This window comes from Phyllostomus discolor, chromosome 5 (assembly GCF_004126475.2).
Source record: "Phyllostomus discolor isolate MPI-MPIP mPhyDis1 chromosome 5, mPhyDis1.pri.v3, whole genome shotgun sequence".
NCBI lineage: Eukaryota > Metazoa > Chordata > Mammalia > Chiroptera > Phyllostomidae > Phyllostomus > Phyllostomus discolor.
The window spans coordinates 22,981,778-22,997,286 of record NC_040907.2 but is presented as its reverse complement, the minus strand read 5'-3'; the positions used below and the strand labels follow the sequence as shown (position 1 = coordinate 22,997,286).

The following is a 15,509-nucleotide window of genomic DNA, read 5'->3' as shown; positions in this document are numbered from 1 at the left end:
TATCAGGAGAGTAAAAAGACAACCCAGAGAATGGGAGAAAATATTTGCAAACCATGTTATCTAGTAAGAATTTAATATCCAGAATATTTAAGTAATCCCTAAAACAGAAAGACGAACGAACTACGCAATTTAAAAATGGGCAAGGGAGCCCTGACTGATGTGGCTTAGTGGGTTGGGTGTCATCCTCCAAGACCATCAGTTTGATTCCCTGACGGTCAGAGTATGTGCATGGGTTGCAGGCCATGTCCCTGGTCGAGATGTATATGGAAGACAATATATCAATTGTTTCTCTCTCACATCGCTGTCTCTCTCTCTCTCTCTGTCTCTCCTTTCCTCTCTAAAATCAATAAACTATCAGTGGGTGAAGATTTAAATAAATAAAAATAAAAATGGTCATAGAATTTGTTTTCTTTTAATTTTTTTAAAGATTTTATTTATTTTTTAGAGAAAGAGGTAGGCAGGGAGAGGCACAGAGAAAGAAACATCATTCTGCGAGAGAAACATCAATTGATTGCCTCTCACACTCCCCCAACTGGGGATCTGGCCCACAAGCCAGGCATGTGCCCTGACCCAAAATTGAACCTGTGACCTCTCAGTCCACATCACAGGCCAGTGCTTAATCCATTGAGCCACACCAGCCAGGGTAGGGCAAAAAATTTAAATAAACATTTCTCCAAGGATGATATACAAATGGCTTATACGTGTAAGAAAACATTATTATTAGTCATTTAAAAATATAAATCAAAACCAAGAGATACTACTTTCACACCCACTAGGATAGCTACTATCAAAAAGAGAAAGAAAGATGCCCTGGCTGGTGTGGCTCAGTGGACTGAGTGTCAGCCTGTGAACTCAAGGGTCACCAGCTCGATTCCCGGTCAGGACACATGCCTGGGTTGTGGGCCTGGGGTGTGTGAGAGGCAACCACACATTGATGTTTCTCTCCCTTTCTTTCTCCCTCCCCTCCCTCTAAAAATAAAATAAATAAAATCTTTTAAAAAAAGATAGAAAGAAAGAAAAAAAAAGGACAGTGCTGCAGAGATGTGGAGAAATCAGAACCCTCCTGCATTGTCAATGGGAATGGAGACTGGTGCAGCCTCTGTGGAAGTCTGGTGATTCCTCAAAAAGATAAACTTAGAACTCCCATATGACCCATCAAATGCACTTTCAGTTACATAGCCAAAAGAACCTAACAAAGAGACTCGAATAGCAAGTTGTATAGAAGTTTATAGAATTTTTTCACAAAAGCAAGAAGGTAGAAACAACCCAACTGTCCAACAACAGATGAATGAATAAACAAAATGTAGTATATACATACAATAGACTATTATTCAGCTATTAAAAAAAATGAAGTTCTAAAACATGCTACAACATGGATAAATCTTGAAAACATGCTAAGTGAAAAAGCCAGATGCCAATGGTAAAATATATGATTCCACTCACATGAAATATTTGAATAGACAAATTCATTATTGCAGAAAGTTGATTAAAGCACAGCAGGGGCTGGAGGGAAGGGCAATAAGGAGTTAGTTATTCCCTGATGTGTACAGAGTTTCTGTTTGGGATTATATAGATAGTGTGTGGTGATAGTTGCACAACACTGTTAATGTACTTAATGCCATTGAATTATACACTTTAAATGGTTAAAATGTTAAATTTTGTGTTATAGTTTGCACATAAAAAATGTAAGGTAATTGTTTAAAATAATAACAATTTTTAAAAAGGATTCAGGTGCTAACCTTAAAGACCCTGTTGTAGGCTGAATTGTGACCCCCAAAGGCTATGTCCACCTACAATCTTAGAATGTGACCTTTTCAGAATAAACTTCTTTCTAGCCCTGGCTAGTGTGGCTCAGTGGATTGAGCACCGGCCTATGAACCAAAAGGTTGCTGGTTCGATTTTCAGTCAGGGCACATGCCAGGTTTGCAGGCCAGGTCCCCAGTAGGGGGGTATGTGAGAGGCAATCGATCAATGTATCTCTCGTACACTAATGCTTCTCTCTCCCTCTCTTTCCTCCTCCCTTCCCCTCTCTCTAAAAGTAATAAAATCTTTTTTAAAAATAAAATAATTTAAAAAAAACAAACCTTTTTTTTCTTTCTAGGTGTAATTAATATAAGGATCTTGAGATGAGATCACCCCTGGATTTGAATGGACCCTAAATTCAAAGAAGACTGTCCTTAGAAGAAACAGAAAAGATACAGATAGAGAAAAGGCCATGTGAACTCAGGCAAAGACTGGAGTTACACTGCCACAGATCAAGGGACATCTGAGGCCACCAAAAGTTGGAAGAGACAAAAGATTCTCCCTTTAAGCCTTCAGAAACAGCATGGCCCTCCCCACATCTTAATTTTGGACTTCTAACCTCCAGAACTGTGAGCAAATAAACTTCTGTTGTCCTGAGCCACCAAGTTTATAGTGATTTATTATGGCAGCTCAAAATGTGACAATTTTAAATGTCAAAAAAATACTGACAATAAATTTAAATATAACAAATACATTAAAAATCCATAACTATATTATGATATCCCCTCCCAAACATTATCTTTGGGATTTGCTAAGCCATCAATTCATTCTTCTAAAAATGGGCAAATAATAGGGAAAACTAAACATCCACTCTGCTTTTGTTGTACAAATGATATTACAGGGTAAACAAATAATTGATGAGGGAATTCTTTATGGAAGAATTCCAGTGAATAAATATAGGAGAATATACAGAAAAATCACTCTTCTAATGAAGTAACAAATGTAGGCAATAATCATCAATGACTGATAAATACATTAGGTGAAAAGTTGAGAAACTGTAATATTTGGATCCTGCTGACACAATCTAAACTGATCATTTTATTATCACTGTAAGTGCCACAACCATTTATATGTCTCTTAGAATGATGCAACAAGAATTTACAGTAACCTCTAACAGGATAACTATATACCCTAATCCGTCCAGGACAGTCACAGTTTATAGCTATTGTCCCACTGTAATTATTAACTAGAATACCCTTTCATTCTTAAAATTGTCTGACTGGAAATAAATTATATAATCAATCTACTCATAAATTTTTCTTTCTAAAAAAACTGAACCTAAATCTCATCAAGCTCTACCAATTCAAGTCCTCAACCTTGGCTGCAGACTGTAATCACTTAGGAAAAAAATTTTTTTTAACTTTTGATGCTACAATCCACCTCATGGATTCTGATTTAATTGATTTGAAATGTGACCTGAAAATCAGGATATTTAAAAGATCTCTAAGTGCCCTGGCCTATAGGCTCAGTTTGTTGGTGTGTTATCCTGTGGACTGAAAGATGGTCGGTTTGATTCCTAGTCAAGGAACATACCTAGATTGCGGGTTCCAAGCCATGGTCAGGGTGCATACGGGAAGCAACCAATCGATGTATCTCTCTCACACTGATGTCTCTCTTAAAAAAAAACAAAAAACTACTTTACAAAAAAAGATGTTTTTTAAGTAAGAGCTCTCCAGGTAATTCTACTAAAGTTTCAGCCAAAGTTGAGAACTACTGCCCTATATATCTAACCACTAATTTGTGGGAAATAAAAAGGGTAATAGAATATATTTGACACCACAAGAATTCGATCAACCAAATCCAGAATGCGGAAAATTCTCCTAGACAAATGACCTACTTTTTCAACAAATAGCATGGGAAGAAGTGCAGGAGGTATAGGATAGGAAGTGAGGTGGTTAAAGGTGAGAGAAACTTAAGAGACATATAAGCCAAATGAAATGGTAAATCTTATTTGGATTGTGATTTAAACAAACCAAATGTAAAAAGATATTTAAAGAATCAGAGAAATCTGAAGAGACTGGATTAAACAACCCTCAATTTTGTTAGCTATAACACTATTGTGGCTGTACTTTTTTTTTTCATTCTTACCCCTTAGAAATACATACAGAAATATTTATAAATGATGTAATGCCTAAGATTATTTCAACAAAAAAATGAAAGAAAAAGGAAGATGAGACAAGAAAGTGGCAAAATATTGATTCACTGTTTAATTGTCAAAGCTGGACAACAGATACAGGGTTTCACTGTACCAGTCTATATTTTATATTCTATACTGATAGGGAATTATGAAACATAAGGTTTTTTTAAAATTTTGCCTATGAATGTGTATGTGAGTATACATATATAACATTTAAATTTATAAGACAACATACTAGGAGATGTAAAGAAAGATGAGCACATGAGATAGATCCCTGACCTCAAAGAGCTCACATTAGTAGATAGTCTATATAGTTGGATAGAAAATGTTTCTCAGGTACTATCTTTGGTCAAAGGCAAGAAGACAGCTAGTTCAAGCTCTTGAGAAGGCAGAAAAACAGTAAGAATTAAATTAAAATATTAACTATTCCTTAAATATAAGAAGGTATGTGGGAGCTTCCAGCCAAGATGGAGGTGTAGACAGATACACTTCGTTTCCTTGCACAACCAAAAGAAGGATAACAACTGACTTAAAAACAAGAAACAACCAGAACTGCCAGAAAATCGAATTATATAGAAGTCCAACAACCAAGGAGTTAAAGAAACATTCATCCAGACTGGTAGGAGGAGTGGAGATGGGGAGCCAGAGTGGGCAAGGAGGTGGCTGGCAGACTGGGATATCCCACATTTGCCTGCAGATAAGCCAGGAGGAACAACTGGGGAGCAAGACAGACCATACAAGCCAGGGTTCCAGCGCAGGAAACCAAAGCCTCAAAACCTCTGTAAAAACCTGTGGGGGTTGTAGCAGCAGGAAAAAGTCCTGCTCTCACTGGAGACTCTGTTGGAGGGGCCCACAGGATCCTAGAACATACACAAGCCCACCCACCCACCCACCCGGGAATTGGCACCTGAAAGGGCACAATCCACTTGTAGGAAGTGAATAGAAGCAGGGGGAGAGCCATATCAGAAGCACTGTTCCCTCTCAGACCCCTCCCCCACATACTGTGCCACAATGCAGTGAAGTGGGTTGCCCTGCCCTGGTGAATGCCTAAGGCTCCACCCCTTACAATGTAACAGGTACACCGAGAGGAAGAAACATGGCCCAAATGAAAGAACAGATCAGAACTCCAGAAAAGGAACTAAGCAACAATGAGATAGCCAATTTATCAGATGCAGAATTCAAAACACTGGTAATCAGGGTGCTCACTGAAATGCTTGAGTATGGCTGCAAAATAAAGGAAGTGAAGGCTATTCAAATTGAAATAAAGAAAAATATTCAGGGAACCAAGAATGAAGGGAAGGAAACTAGGACTCAAATCAACAGTTTGGAACAGTTAAGAAATAAATATTCAACTAGAACATAATAAAGAAACAAGAATTCAAAAAAAATGAGAGGCTTAGGAACCTCTGGGACAACCTTAAATGTTCCAACATTAGAATCATAGGAGTGCCAGAAAGAGAAGAGGAAGAGCAAGAAATTGAAAACGTATTTGAAAAAAATAATGAAGAACTTCCCCAATCTGGCGAAGGAACTAGACATGCAAGTCCAGCTCAGAGAATCCCAAAGGAGTTGGATCCAAGGGGAAACACACCAAGACACATCATAATTATATTACTCAAGATTAAAGATGAGAGAATCCTAAAAGCAGCAAGAGAAAAGAACATAGTTACCTACATAGGAGTTCCCATAAGACTGTCGCTGATTTCTCTAAAGAAATCTTAGTCAAGAAGGAGCTGGAAAGAAGTGTTTAAGATCATGAAAAGCTAGGACCTACAACCTAGATTACTCTATCTAGCAAAGCTATCATTTAGAATGGAAAGGCAGATAAAGTGCTTCCCAGATAAGGTAAAGTTAAGGAGTTCATCATCAACAAGCCCTTATTATATGAAATGTTAAAGGGACTTATCTAAGAAGAAAAAAAGATGATCAAAACTATGAACAGTAAAATGACAACAAACTCACAACTGTCAATAACTAAACCTAAAACAAAAAAAACAAACTAAGCCAACAACTAGAACAGGAAAAGATCACAGAAATGAAGATCGCATGGAGGGTTATGGGGGGTGGGTGGAGAATGAGGGAAAAAGGTACAAGGAATAAGAAGCATAATTGGTAAGCACAAAATACACATGGCTTCCCATCTAAGGTCAAGAATAGTATAGGAAATGAAGAAGCCAAAGAACTTATATGTACAACCCATGGACATGAACTAAGATGGGGGATGCTAGCAAGAGGGGATCCAGAGTGGAGAAGGATTAAGGGGAAAAAATGGGACAACTGTAATAGCAAAATCAATAAATATACTTAAGGAAGTACGCAGGGGTGCTGCTATCCCAATATTGCTAAATAACAAAAAATTGTACCATAATCTGACTTTGAAAAGCCCATGCCTGTCCTAACCTGTATGATTCAGTTAGCTGGGCAATGTCACACAGGGCAAAGGGTTGCTAGTTTGATTACTAGTGAGGGCACATGCCTGGGTTGCAGGTGCAGACCCCAGCAGGGGCTCATACGAGTGGCAATCAATCTACGATTCTCTCTCACATCAATGTTTCTCTCCCACACTTTCTCCCTCCTTTCCCCTCTCTCTAAAATGGAAGAAAGGGAGGGAGAGAGGCAGGAGCTCATGCCCTAACTTTTAGGTTGAGCCATACAAAAACACATTTTTATAGGTCAAATGGTCAAATATTAGTAATTTTGTATGGTTCAACCTAATACGATGCTATAATGTCTTCCTTTCTCTTCCCTTTGCTAAAATAATTATATACAGTAAACTCAGATAACCAGACTATTTAAAGGAAGTGTTAGTCTTCATTAAAGAGTGGTTGGTAGGGGACTAAATGACAATGGAAAAGAAATACAATAAAGATTAAATTTTTAAAAAGAGTGGTTGGTTCCCTAATATAGCATTCAAAAATATCTTCTACCTCATTAGGTAACTAACATACTTGAGATGGTATCAGCACTGCCAAGGTGCCCTGAGATAAAGTGTCTAAATGGCTTACAAATAAAATCAGGGCATTATGGAAAACTAGCAGAGTGTCTGTGTAGAAGTTAGAAACATCAAAACATTATTGAATATAAATGGTAGTGTGAATTCATTTACAATTATTTATACCCAATAAAATATGGAATTTAGGAACTTTTACATTAAAAAAATATCTTCTAGGACCTGACCAGATAGTTGAGCTAGAGTGTTGTCCAGATGGACCAAGGTTGTTAGTTCAATCTTTGGTCAAGGCACATACAAGAAGCAACAAATGAACGCATAATTAAGTGGGATAACAAATCAGTATTTCTCTTTCTCCCCTCCCTTCTCTAAAATTAATATTTTTTAAAAAAAATCTTCCAAATATCCATAAAAATTACAATTTTACATTTATCTAATATTTCTTTAGTAAGTAAGAAACTCATTCCACTTTCAAAGGCAGCACAAATGTTACCTTTAAAATCAATCACAGATTTAAAATATTTAGTGTGTATTTTCTTCTTTCTGTCTTTAAGTTAGTGGATTGAGTGCTAACCTACAAACCCAAGAGTTGCAGGTTTGATTCCCAACTAGTACGCATGCCTGGGTTCCAGGTCAGTCCCCAGTTGGGGACATGTGAAAGGCAACCAATCTATGTTTCTCTCATACATTGATGTTTCTCTCCCTCTCTTTCTCCCTTCCTTACCCTCTCTCTAAAAATAATCTCTAAAAAAAGTTTACATATTTATAATAATACAGATAATTTTATAGTCTATACTTTATTAAAACAAATAAAATTTTTGCAAAATTTTCCCCTTATTCTCCATTTCCTTTTTCATCCCACCCTGAAAGTGATCTATGGTAACACCCTGACATGTAGCCCCCACAACTTTCTCCAAATTCATACATACACAGGTATAGACACATATATGAAGAGGGGAGAAAGGATAGTTTGTTTTTACAAAAATGGAAACATACTACTTATAAATGCCTTTTCTTTCTTTTAAGCATACCAAATCAAATTTAATATACAGAGTAGTTCAAATACAAAAATGGACACAATTTCCTAGACCAGGTAATAACACATACACTTACAAATTGTTATTTTCTATGTAAACTTTGAAAAGACATACGGCCACCAGATTTAGTGAAATTCCATGCTTTATTAGTTTATTTTAATATCCAAGCATAAAATAATTTCAATACATAGAACAAGCCAATCTAATACATTTTAAAACTTATTTTAGAGCGCTGGCTGGGTAGCTCAGTTGATTAGAGCATCATCCCAATACACCAAGGTTGTCAGTTTGATCTACACCTGGGTACACAGAAGCAGCAACCAAGGAATGTATGGATAGGTGGAACAACAAAATCAATGTTTCTCTCTCTCTCCCTCCCCCCACAAAACTTCCTCTCTCTAAAACAAGTAATAATAAAAATCAATAAATAAATTTAACTTATTTTATAAAAGTTTACAAAATATTCATATCTCAAAAATATTCTGAATTAAAAGTAAGAGAGAGAGCATGCATGTTTGTCACTGGTCTTCAAGTGAATCTGGTTCTTTCTATAGCAGAGTTGATAGATATAGTATGATCCACTCATACTCTGCTTCTTCAGATTCACAAATTGAGAGACTGGAATTCAGATGTGGTCTGAGTACAGTCATATTAAACCTGTCTAATTAATACCTATTATTCTAATTGCCCATAAGCATAAAAAAAAAGATTTCAGGCAGGCCTACAAAGAACTTTGAGGTTATTAACCCAATGATCTTTTTTTTTAAATTACTTTTTAGAAACAGAGAGGAAGTGGGGGAGGAGGAACATCAACTTGTCATTCCACTTTATTTATGTGCTCTTTGGTTGATTTTTGTACGCCACCTTACTGGGGATCTCACCCCCAACCTTGGCATTATCAGAACGACAACTCTAAATCAACTGAGCTACCTAACCAGGGCAACCCAATGGTCTTAAAATACACTCTCCCAGCCCTAGCCGGGTTGCTCAATTGATTGGAGCATCGCTCTATACACCAAAATGCTGCAGGTCCAATCCCTGATCAGGGCATTTACCCGTATTGTGGGTTCAATCACTGGTCAGGGTGGGAACAGGAGGTAACCAATCCATGATTCTCTCTTACACTGATGATTTTCCTCTGTTTCTCTCCCTCTCTCTCCCCCATCCCTAAAATCAATAAACATATCCTAGGGTGAGGATTAAAAATAAAAAATAAAATAAAATACACTCTCCCACCTAAACATAACCCAGAAAAATCAGAAGATCCCTAAATTGGATCCACAGAAGAGAACTTTGGGAAATAGAGGGTAAGAAAAATTTACAGAAGTGCCAAAAAACACAAAGCAGATAACTTGGTACCCAAGCCATAGAACCTCTACTATAATAAGTATACTTTTCTTACCACAAATCAGTATCTCTTTTGAGTTTCTAATATGTGAAGATCGTAGGTGTTAGAAATGAAAAAAAAATCAAGTGAAATGGGCTATACTGTAAAGTAATTCACAATTTAGCAAGAGAGGTAGAATATATTATCCCAAAAGATCACAAACACCATAGCACATCGTCTAGCATATACCATTTTTGCTCAAAAAACTTTTTGCAACTTGCAATTATAAAGGTCAAAGGTTGTAAGCATCATAAATACAACACTATGTTACCGATGTAATTTCAGATTAAATTACAAAGAGTTATTATCTATGCCTATTTAGTTTGTTTAACTTACCTCAAGGCAAACAATCTAGTTATTTTAAAAGATATCATACTGCATAGTCCTCACTAAATCTCCTTGGAATATACAAATAAAATCCACGTGGAGTTGATCATGCACACTCACAATGGAATCCACATGGAGTTCATAGTGTGTGCGCGCACACACACACAAAGAAAAAAGCACTCATATCCCACATGTACCACTTGGAACCCTACTGAACATTCTAACCAAGTATCAAGAATGAAACGGGTTATGGAATCCAAAAGATACTGAATGTAACCTTCCACCTCAATGAAACTGGTAAAATAATGAAGAAACCCATCAGATTTCTCCCCAGTTAATCTTCCAGACTGTGATTTACTAAAGATGTACTAAAAAATCTGACACCTGCCTTCCCCGGCCCAAGTAACCAACCCCCAATGCTGAATAAATTTTTAAAAGCAATCAATAGCCCCCATCCCTCCCTCCCCCGCCCAGCAGAAAATCCTTGTTCTACTTGTATAAGAGCTGTGTATATTACATGTTGTTTAGAAAAAGTTGTTAAAAGTTTAGACAGCTACCAATGGGGTACCTTTTAAGTGTATCAGACGAGAAGAATGAATATATTTAAAATCTAGTTGAATTTTTTACCAAAGTGCACAGATGTTTTCTAGAACATTCTATCTTATGACAACAGCATTAGTAGGTGAATTCAGAGATCTTGAGTGACCATTACACATCTAAAGTAATTTCCCCTATATATTTTAATTGGTGACCATATGCCTTCACTCAAGCCTAATGAGGGAGTATCATTTAAAACACACCTTGAAGAAAAATTTAAAATTTCAAAATATGTGCATTTCACACTCAATATTTATATTAAATGAACTATTTGGACATACTATCATACAGCTTAACCTGTTCTACCTATGAATAATTATTGCATAAGAAGTATCTAAAGTTTTATAAACCTAAGACTATAAACATTAAATTTTAATTGCTCAAAATACAATGAAATGCATTAACAACTGATGAGTGGATAAAGAGACAGTTATATAGACAAACGTGATAAAACAAGTATAGTAAAATGTTAATGGTAAATCTAGGTTGTGGATACAGAGATGTTCCCTGTAAACTTTTCAATTTTGCTGTGTAGCTGAAAATATTTCCCTAATAAGTTGTTTAAAAAATACCACTTGACACTTCTTTGATTATTTACAATTCAGGCTTTTAAGGAGAGAAACCTAGATTAAAGAATCTCCTATGTGGTGGCCAACACAAGCACTGTAGTTGCGACAAACCTGGATTCAAATCTCAACTAAATGTCTTTAGCTATCTAATCTTAATTACTTAATCCCGCTAAGCCTACATTTCCTCCTCTGAAAAATGGGTTTTACATAGAGTTAATGTTAAATTCTTCCTAGAAAGCAGAGTGCTAGGCACATAATAAGCACTCACTCAAAATGTTAGCTTAAGTATCATACATGAGATTGCTAATTTTGTGCTAAATTGAAAAGGCATTCTCAATAAAGTAGTAATTTTTTCCACAGATGGCTTAAAACTAATTTGATTATTTTGAAACCATTCCTAAAAGGAATATTCCTAATAGGAAACTCACTGTTTAACGTGCAATGGGGGGGAGAGGAAGTAAAAGTCTGAAAAATATTGCCCAGTTGATGGTACTGTATTGTTCCCCATCAAAAAAATCATTCAGAATTAAATTTAAAAAGTTTCCAAACTTTGAAAAGCATTCAACATCTATATAGAATTGGCTTCACCTCTGCTGGTTGGTTGGGTACATCCTTGTGATGACAAAACTTGTCATACTCTTCCACGTTCTTAATTGTTGGTAAAAAGGCTAGACTACAACATAACGTTTATAGTTGCCAAAATCTTTTTCCTAAATCAGGACATGCCAATGACCCTACTTCTTCACAGCTAAGAGCACCACCTCCACCTTGGTCTGTAACGGTTATAGGGGGAGGTGGTAAAGGAGGCAGGAAAATGAATTCGCAATGGTGTTACTTAAGAACCCTCTGGTTATCCCTCATGAGCCCCCCCCCCCCCCGACTTATTCCCGCCACCACAACCCCCCACCAGACCTCTTCCCAGTTAAACTTCCAGATTGTGATTTACTAAAGATGTACTTGAAAATCTGACACCTGCCTTCCCATACCCCAAATAACCGACCCCCCAATGCTGGGCAAATTTTTAAAAGCAAACAACAGCCCCCCGCCCCTCCCCCTCCCAACCAGCAGCAAATCTTTGTCCCACCTGCCCAAGAACCACTCTCCAGAACGTTTCGGACCCAAGGTTGCCTCAGTACTGACCGCAACCTTTCCCCAACCGGGACTCGATGACCCCTCCACAAGCCTGCGCTTGGCCATTCCCGGCCCTGGCCCCGAGACGCAGCTCCCGCCCCGCCCCCCGCTGCCCGAGTTCTGCCTCACCTCACCTACCCTCTTTCGGGGGCCGGACTCCACCTCTCTCTCCGCCATGTTGGGCCCCGCTTGGAACCGCTGCGGCTCCTGGCGCGGTGGCGGTGAAAGCTCCTGGGCCCCCGGCCCCCGCCCACACTGCAGGCAAGGCCACCTCCCAGCAGCTTCCCGGGACCTAGTGGAGACCGATGCTGAAAGTGGGGAGGGGGCGGATGCCGCGCGCTGGGTCGGAGATCTTGAGATCCCACGGGTGCGCGCGTGGGCGGTAGGACCTGCCCAGGCAAGGGGGGCTGGGACTCGGGGGGTTAATGGCCTCTAAGGGGCCCCGTGAGTAGGATTATTTTCTCTCAGAGAAATTCCTCCGCCTGCGGTTTCTTAAAGGGATCACTAAACCAGCCCCTTGCGCGCGCCCCTGGTGCGCAGGCGCACCTTAAGCCCCTCCTTCCTTTCCCACCAAGCCCCCGGTCCTGAGCCTGCGCGGTAAGTGGCCCAGTGTAGGCCAAATCCTGCAAGTCTCTCTGCTTCCAGCAGCTACTCCCACCACCCAACTATGGCTGCTGTCTTAAAGGGACCATGATGCAGTGACGAATGAGGAGTGAAAAATAGTGATAGGGCTATCTGGAGAATTGGGTGAAATGTTGTTGAGAGGTCTAGATCACCATCTTACACCTGACTGGAGAGATACCATTGTAAAGGGAAAAGGATGATGAACTGAAGTTCTCAATGGACCTCTGATGGTGAAGAATCCCAACCAATGAGGGAACAGTCAGTCATTTGAAGGAGACACAGCTTTTCTTCCTTTACACAGCCTGGTCTGAAGCACAGGGCATAGACCATTAAGGGTAAACTCTGATTGCCTAACCTCAAAATCAGATCCTTTGTTGATCCTTTGTAAAGACTGAACGAACAACTGGAGATAATTTCCTCGATAGTAGTTTGTCCTTAAACTATCTAAATCAAGAGGATTTTGGGAACCATCTACTCCAATGCTGCCAATGGTAAAATTGCAGCCCGGTCAAGGGAACTATTGTATTTGTCCCAAGGCACCTAGAAGCTGATGTGAAATTAGGCTCAAGATTTCAGTCACATTCATCCAGGCTTTTCGATGCAACAAGCTGTCTTGAAAGCAAGAGATAAATTTTTCCTCTAGAAGATTAAAGTTCCATGATACTTTAAGAAAATTGTAGTTCTTCTCTGAAGATGTGTGATGATTTGCAGATATTGTGTGCCTTCACTCACCATGGTGGAAGCAGCTTTGAGAATTTGACTTAAGGGATAAGCACCTTAGTCTGTAAGCAGAAAACTGAATGATAGATTTGGGTCTCTCTTGCCCTGAAACCAAAGCTGAGGATAACTGAAGAGAATGGGGGCTTGATTGATTCCTCGCTATCCATTTCTCCAGCTTCAGGTGGAGAAAATCTCCCTCATGGAATTCATGATGGTCGCTTAGGGATATCATGTAAGTAAGAAGCCCAAAGAAGTTGCCTCTGAAGATCATTTCCCATGATTAAAAACAAAAAAGCAACTTCCAAAGTCACAGGATAATGCGATGTAAACTTCTGTATGTCACTTTAATTTTTATGTGTCACTTGGTAGTTGTTTTGAAACCAAGAACTTTATTAATCCATCATATTTTGTTGAAACTATCTGTGAAATTGCTGGAGTTTCCATGCTGGTTCTTGCTTAGGCCTGTTCATCTTTAATTTCATTTTTGGGTAGGAAAGAGGAGAGAAGAACCAAAAGAAAAAAATGTATATTTCAACCAGAATTTTACAGACCTGTCAGACCCTTTAGTTCCATGTGCAGGACAAGAGCAAATAAAAAGAGGAGCCAAGAAAAGATAGTTCCAGGGAATGTGGGTACATGAAGAGTCTAGTAGTTTCCATCTGTTTTATTGGTCGTGGAATATTCCCTTCTAATAAAACCTGATGACTTAAAATGAAGTTTTGAGTTGAACATGAAAATAGGGAACCCATAAATCTACTCACCAGACCTCCTCCCCCTTGCCCTCTCTCTTCTCTTTCATGCCCTCTCCCACCATTAGAGAAATATTGCATTTTTTCAGAACACAGTTTAAAGCCTGGTTTCATCCAACTCCACATTTTAAAGAAGGAGACACAGAGGCACAGAAGGATGTGACTTGCTTGAGATCACCCAAAGGACTAGTAACAGTACCAGGGCTGAAATGGGCATCTTGGCCCTCAGTCCTAGACTGTCTCCTATATCAGACTGTTTCTAGAAGTACTAAGAATGTATTGACACTTGAACAATAGTCAGGATTTGTGCATTCCAGATAATATACAAGCACACCAGGAATGTTCAGTACAATCATCCATATAGGGAAAGAGAAAAGAGAAAACCAACATTAGTGAACACTGCAAGATTAATCATCCTAACTTTACAAAAGGTTTTATATACATTGACTAGTTCAAGGTCATTTAGCAGAGAAGCCAACCCAGAATGCAAAGCCTTTTTCTTCATGGCTTATTCAAATATATCATAAACTGGAGGTAGCAAATCAGTGGTCTTGCAAACAAATCTGTCCCACAGACGTATTTACTTTGCACTAAGCATAGCTACGTGATCTTGGTGAAATTACTTGCTCTGTACATCAATTCCCTCATCTGTAAAGTGGGTTGTCGAGAGGATCAATTGTTATCACTAAATCTCTTAGACCACTTTTGGTTGCTAGCACCATTAAGAGCAAATTATTTTATCTTTTTTTAATATTTATTTATTTATTTATTTATTTTTAGAGAGGGAAGGGAGGGAGAAAGAGAGAGAGAGAGAAAAACATCAATGTTCGGTTGCTGGGGGTCATGGCCTGCAACCCAGGCATGTGCCCTGACTGGAAATTGAACCTGCGACACTTTGGTTTGCAGCCCATGCTCAATCCACTGAGCTACGCCAGCCAGGGCATTATTTTATGGGCAAAATGTTTTAAATTATATGTCAACATTTAAAATGAGATATTTCAGCTCTGGGTGATGTGACTCAATGAATTGAGTGCCAGCCTGTGAACCAAAGGGTCATTGCCTGTCAGGGTGCATGCCTGGGTTGCAGGCTATGTTCCCAATAGAGGGCACTTGAGAGGCAAACACAGTGATGTTTCTTTCCCTTCCTCCCTTCCCCTGCCTGTAAAAATAAATAAATAAAATCTTTTTACAAGTAAAATAGAATGGGATGTTTCACACACAAATCCAATTTTCTGACTTCTCTTTAAAAAGTAGGATATAATGGCATAGTATTTTGCAAATACCAAACTGGATCGTTTTAATTTTCTTCTTTAAATCATGTTTCATTATAGACCTTTGCCTGAAGTATAGCTCTGAGACTTATTTCTTTATTCAACAAATAAATACCAGCACAGGATTCGTAGAGAGGAAAAGAATTTGCTCAGCTTTCTTAATGCCATTTAACCTATGAAGTTCCACACACAGTGAGAATCTCAGAG

At 38.5% G+C, this 15,509-nt stretch overlaps 1 protein-coding gene across 5 annotated transcripts in view; it reads right to left on the bottom strand.

Moving 5' to 3' along the window:
• Positions 1–12,484, bottom strand: part of ZMYM4 (zinc finger MYM-type containing 4) — a 142,067-nt gene extending 129,583 nt beyond the window's left edge. For 2 of the 5 annotated variants that reach the window (XM_036025763.1, XM_036025762.1), the window contains exon 1: positions 12,068–12,458. In XM_036025763.1, coding sequence (XP_035881656.1) covers positions 12,068–12,115 — 48 coding nt within the window. In that variant the 5' untranslated portion in view covers positions 12,116–12,458. Of the gene's footprint in view, positions 1–11,891; positions 12,035–12,067 lie in introns of those variants that run through there. The other 3 variants (XM_028512785.2, XM_028512788.2, XM_028512787.2) reach the window with 3 other exon arrangements.
• Positions 12,485–15,509: the final 3,025 nt, after the last annotated feature.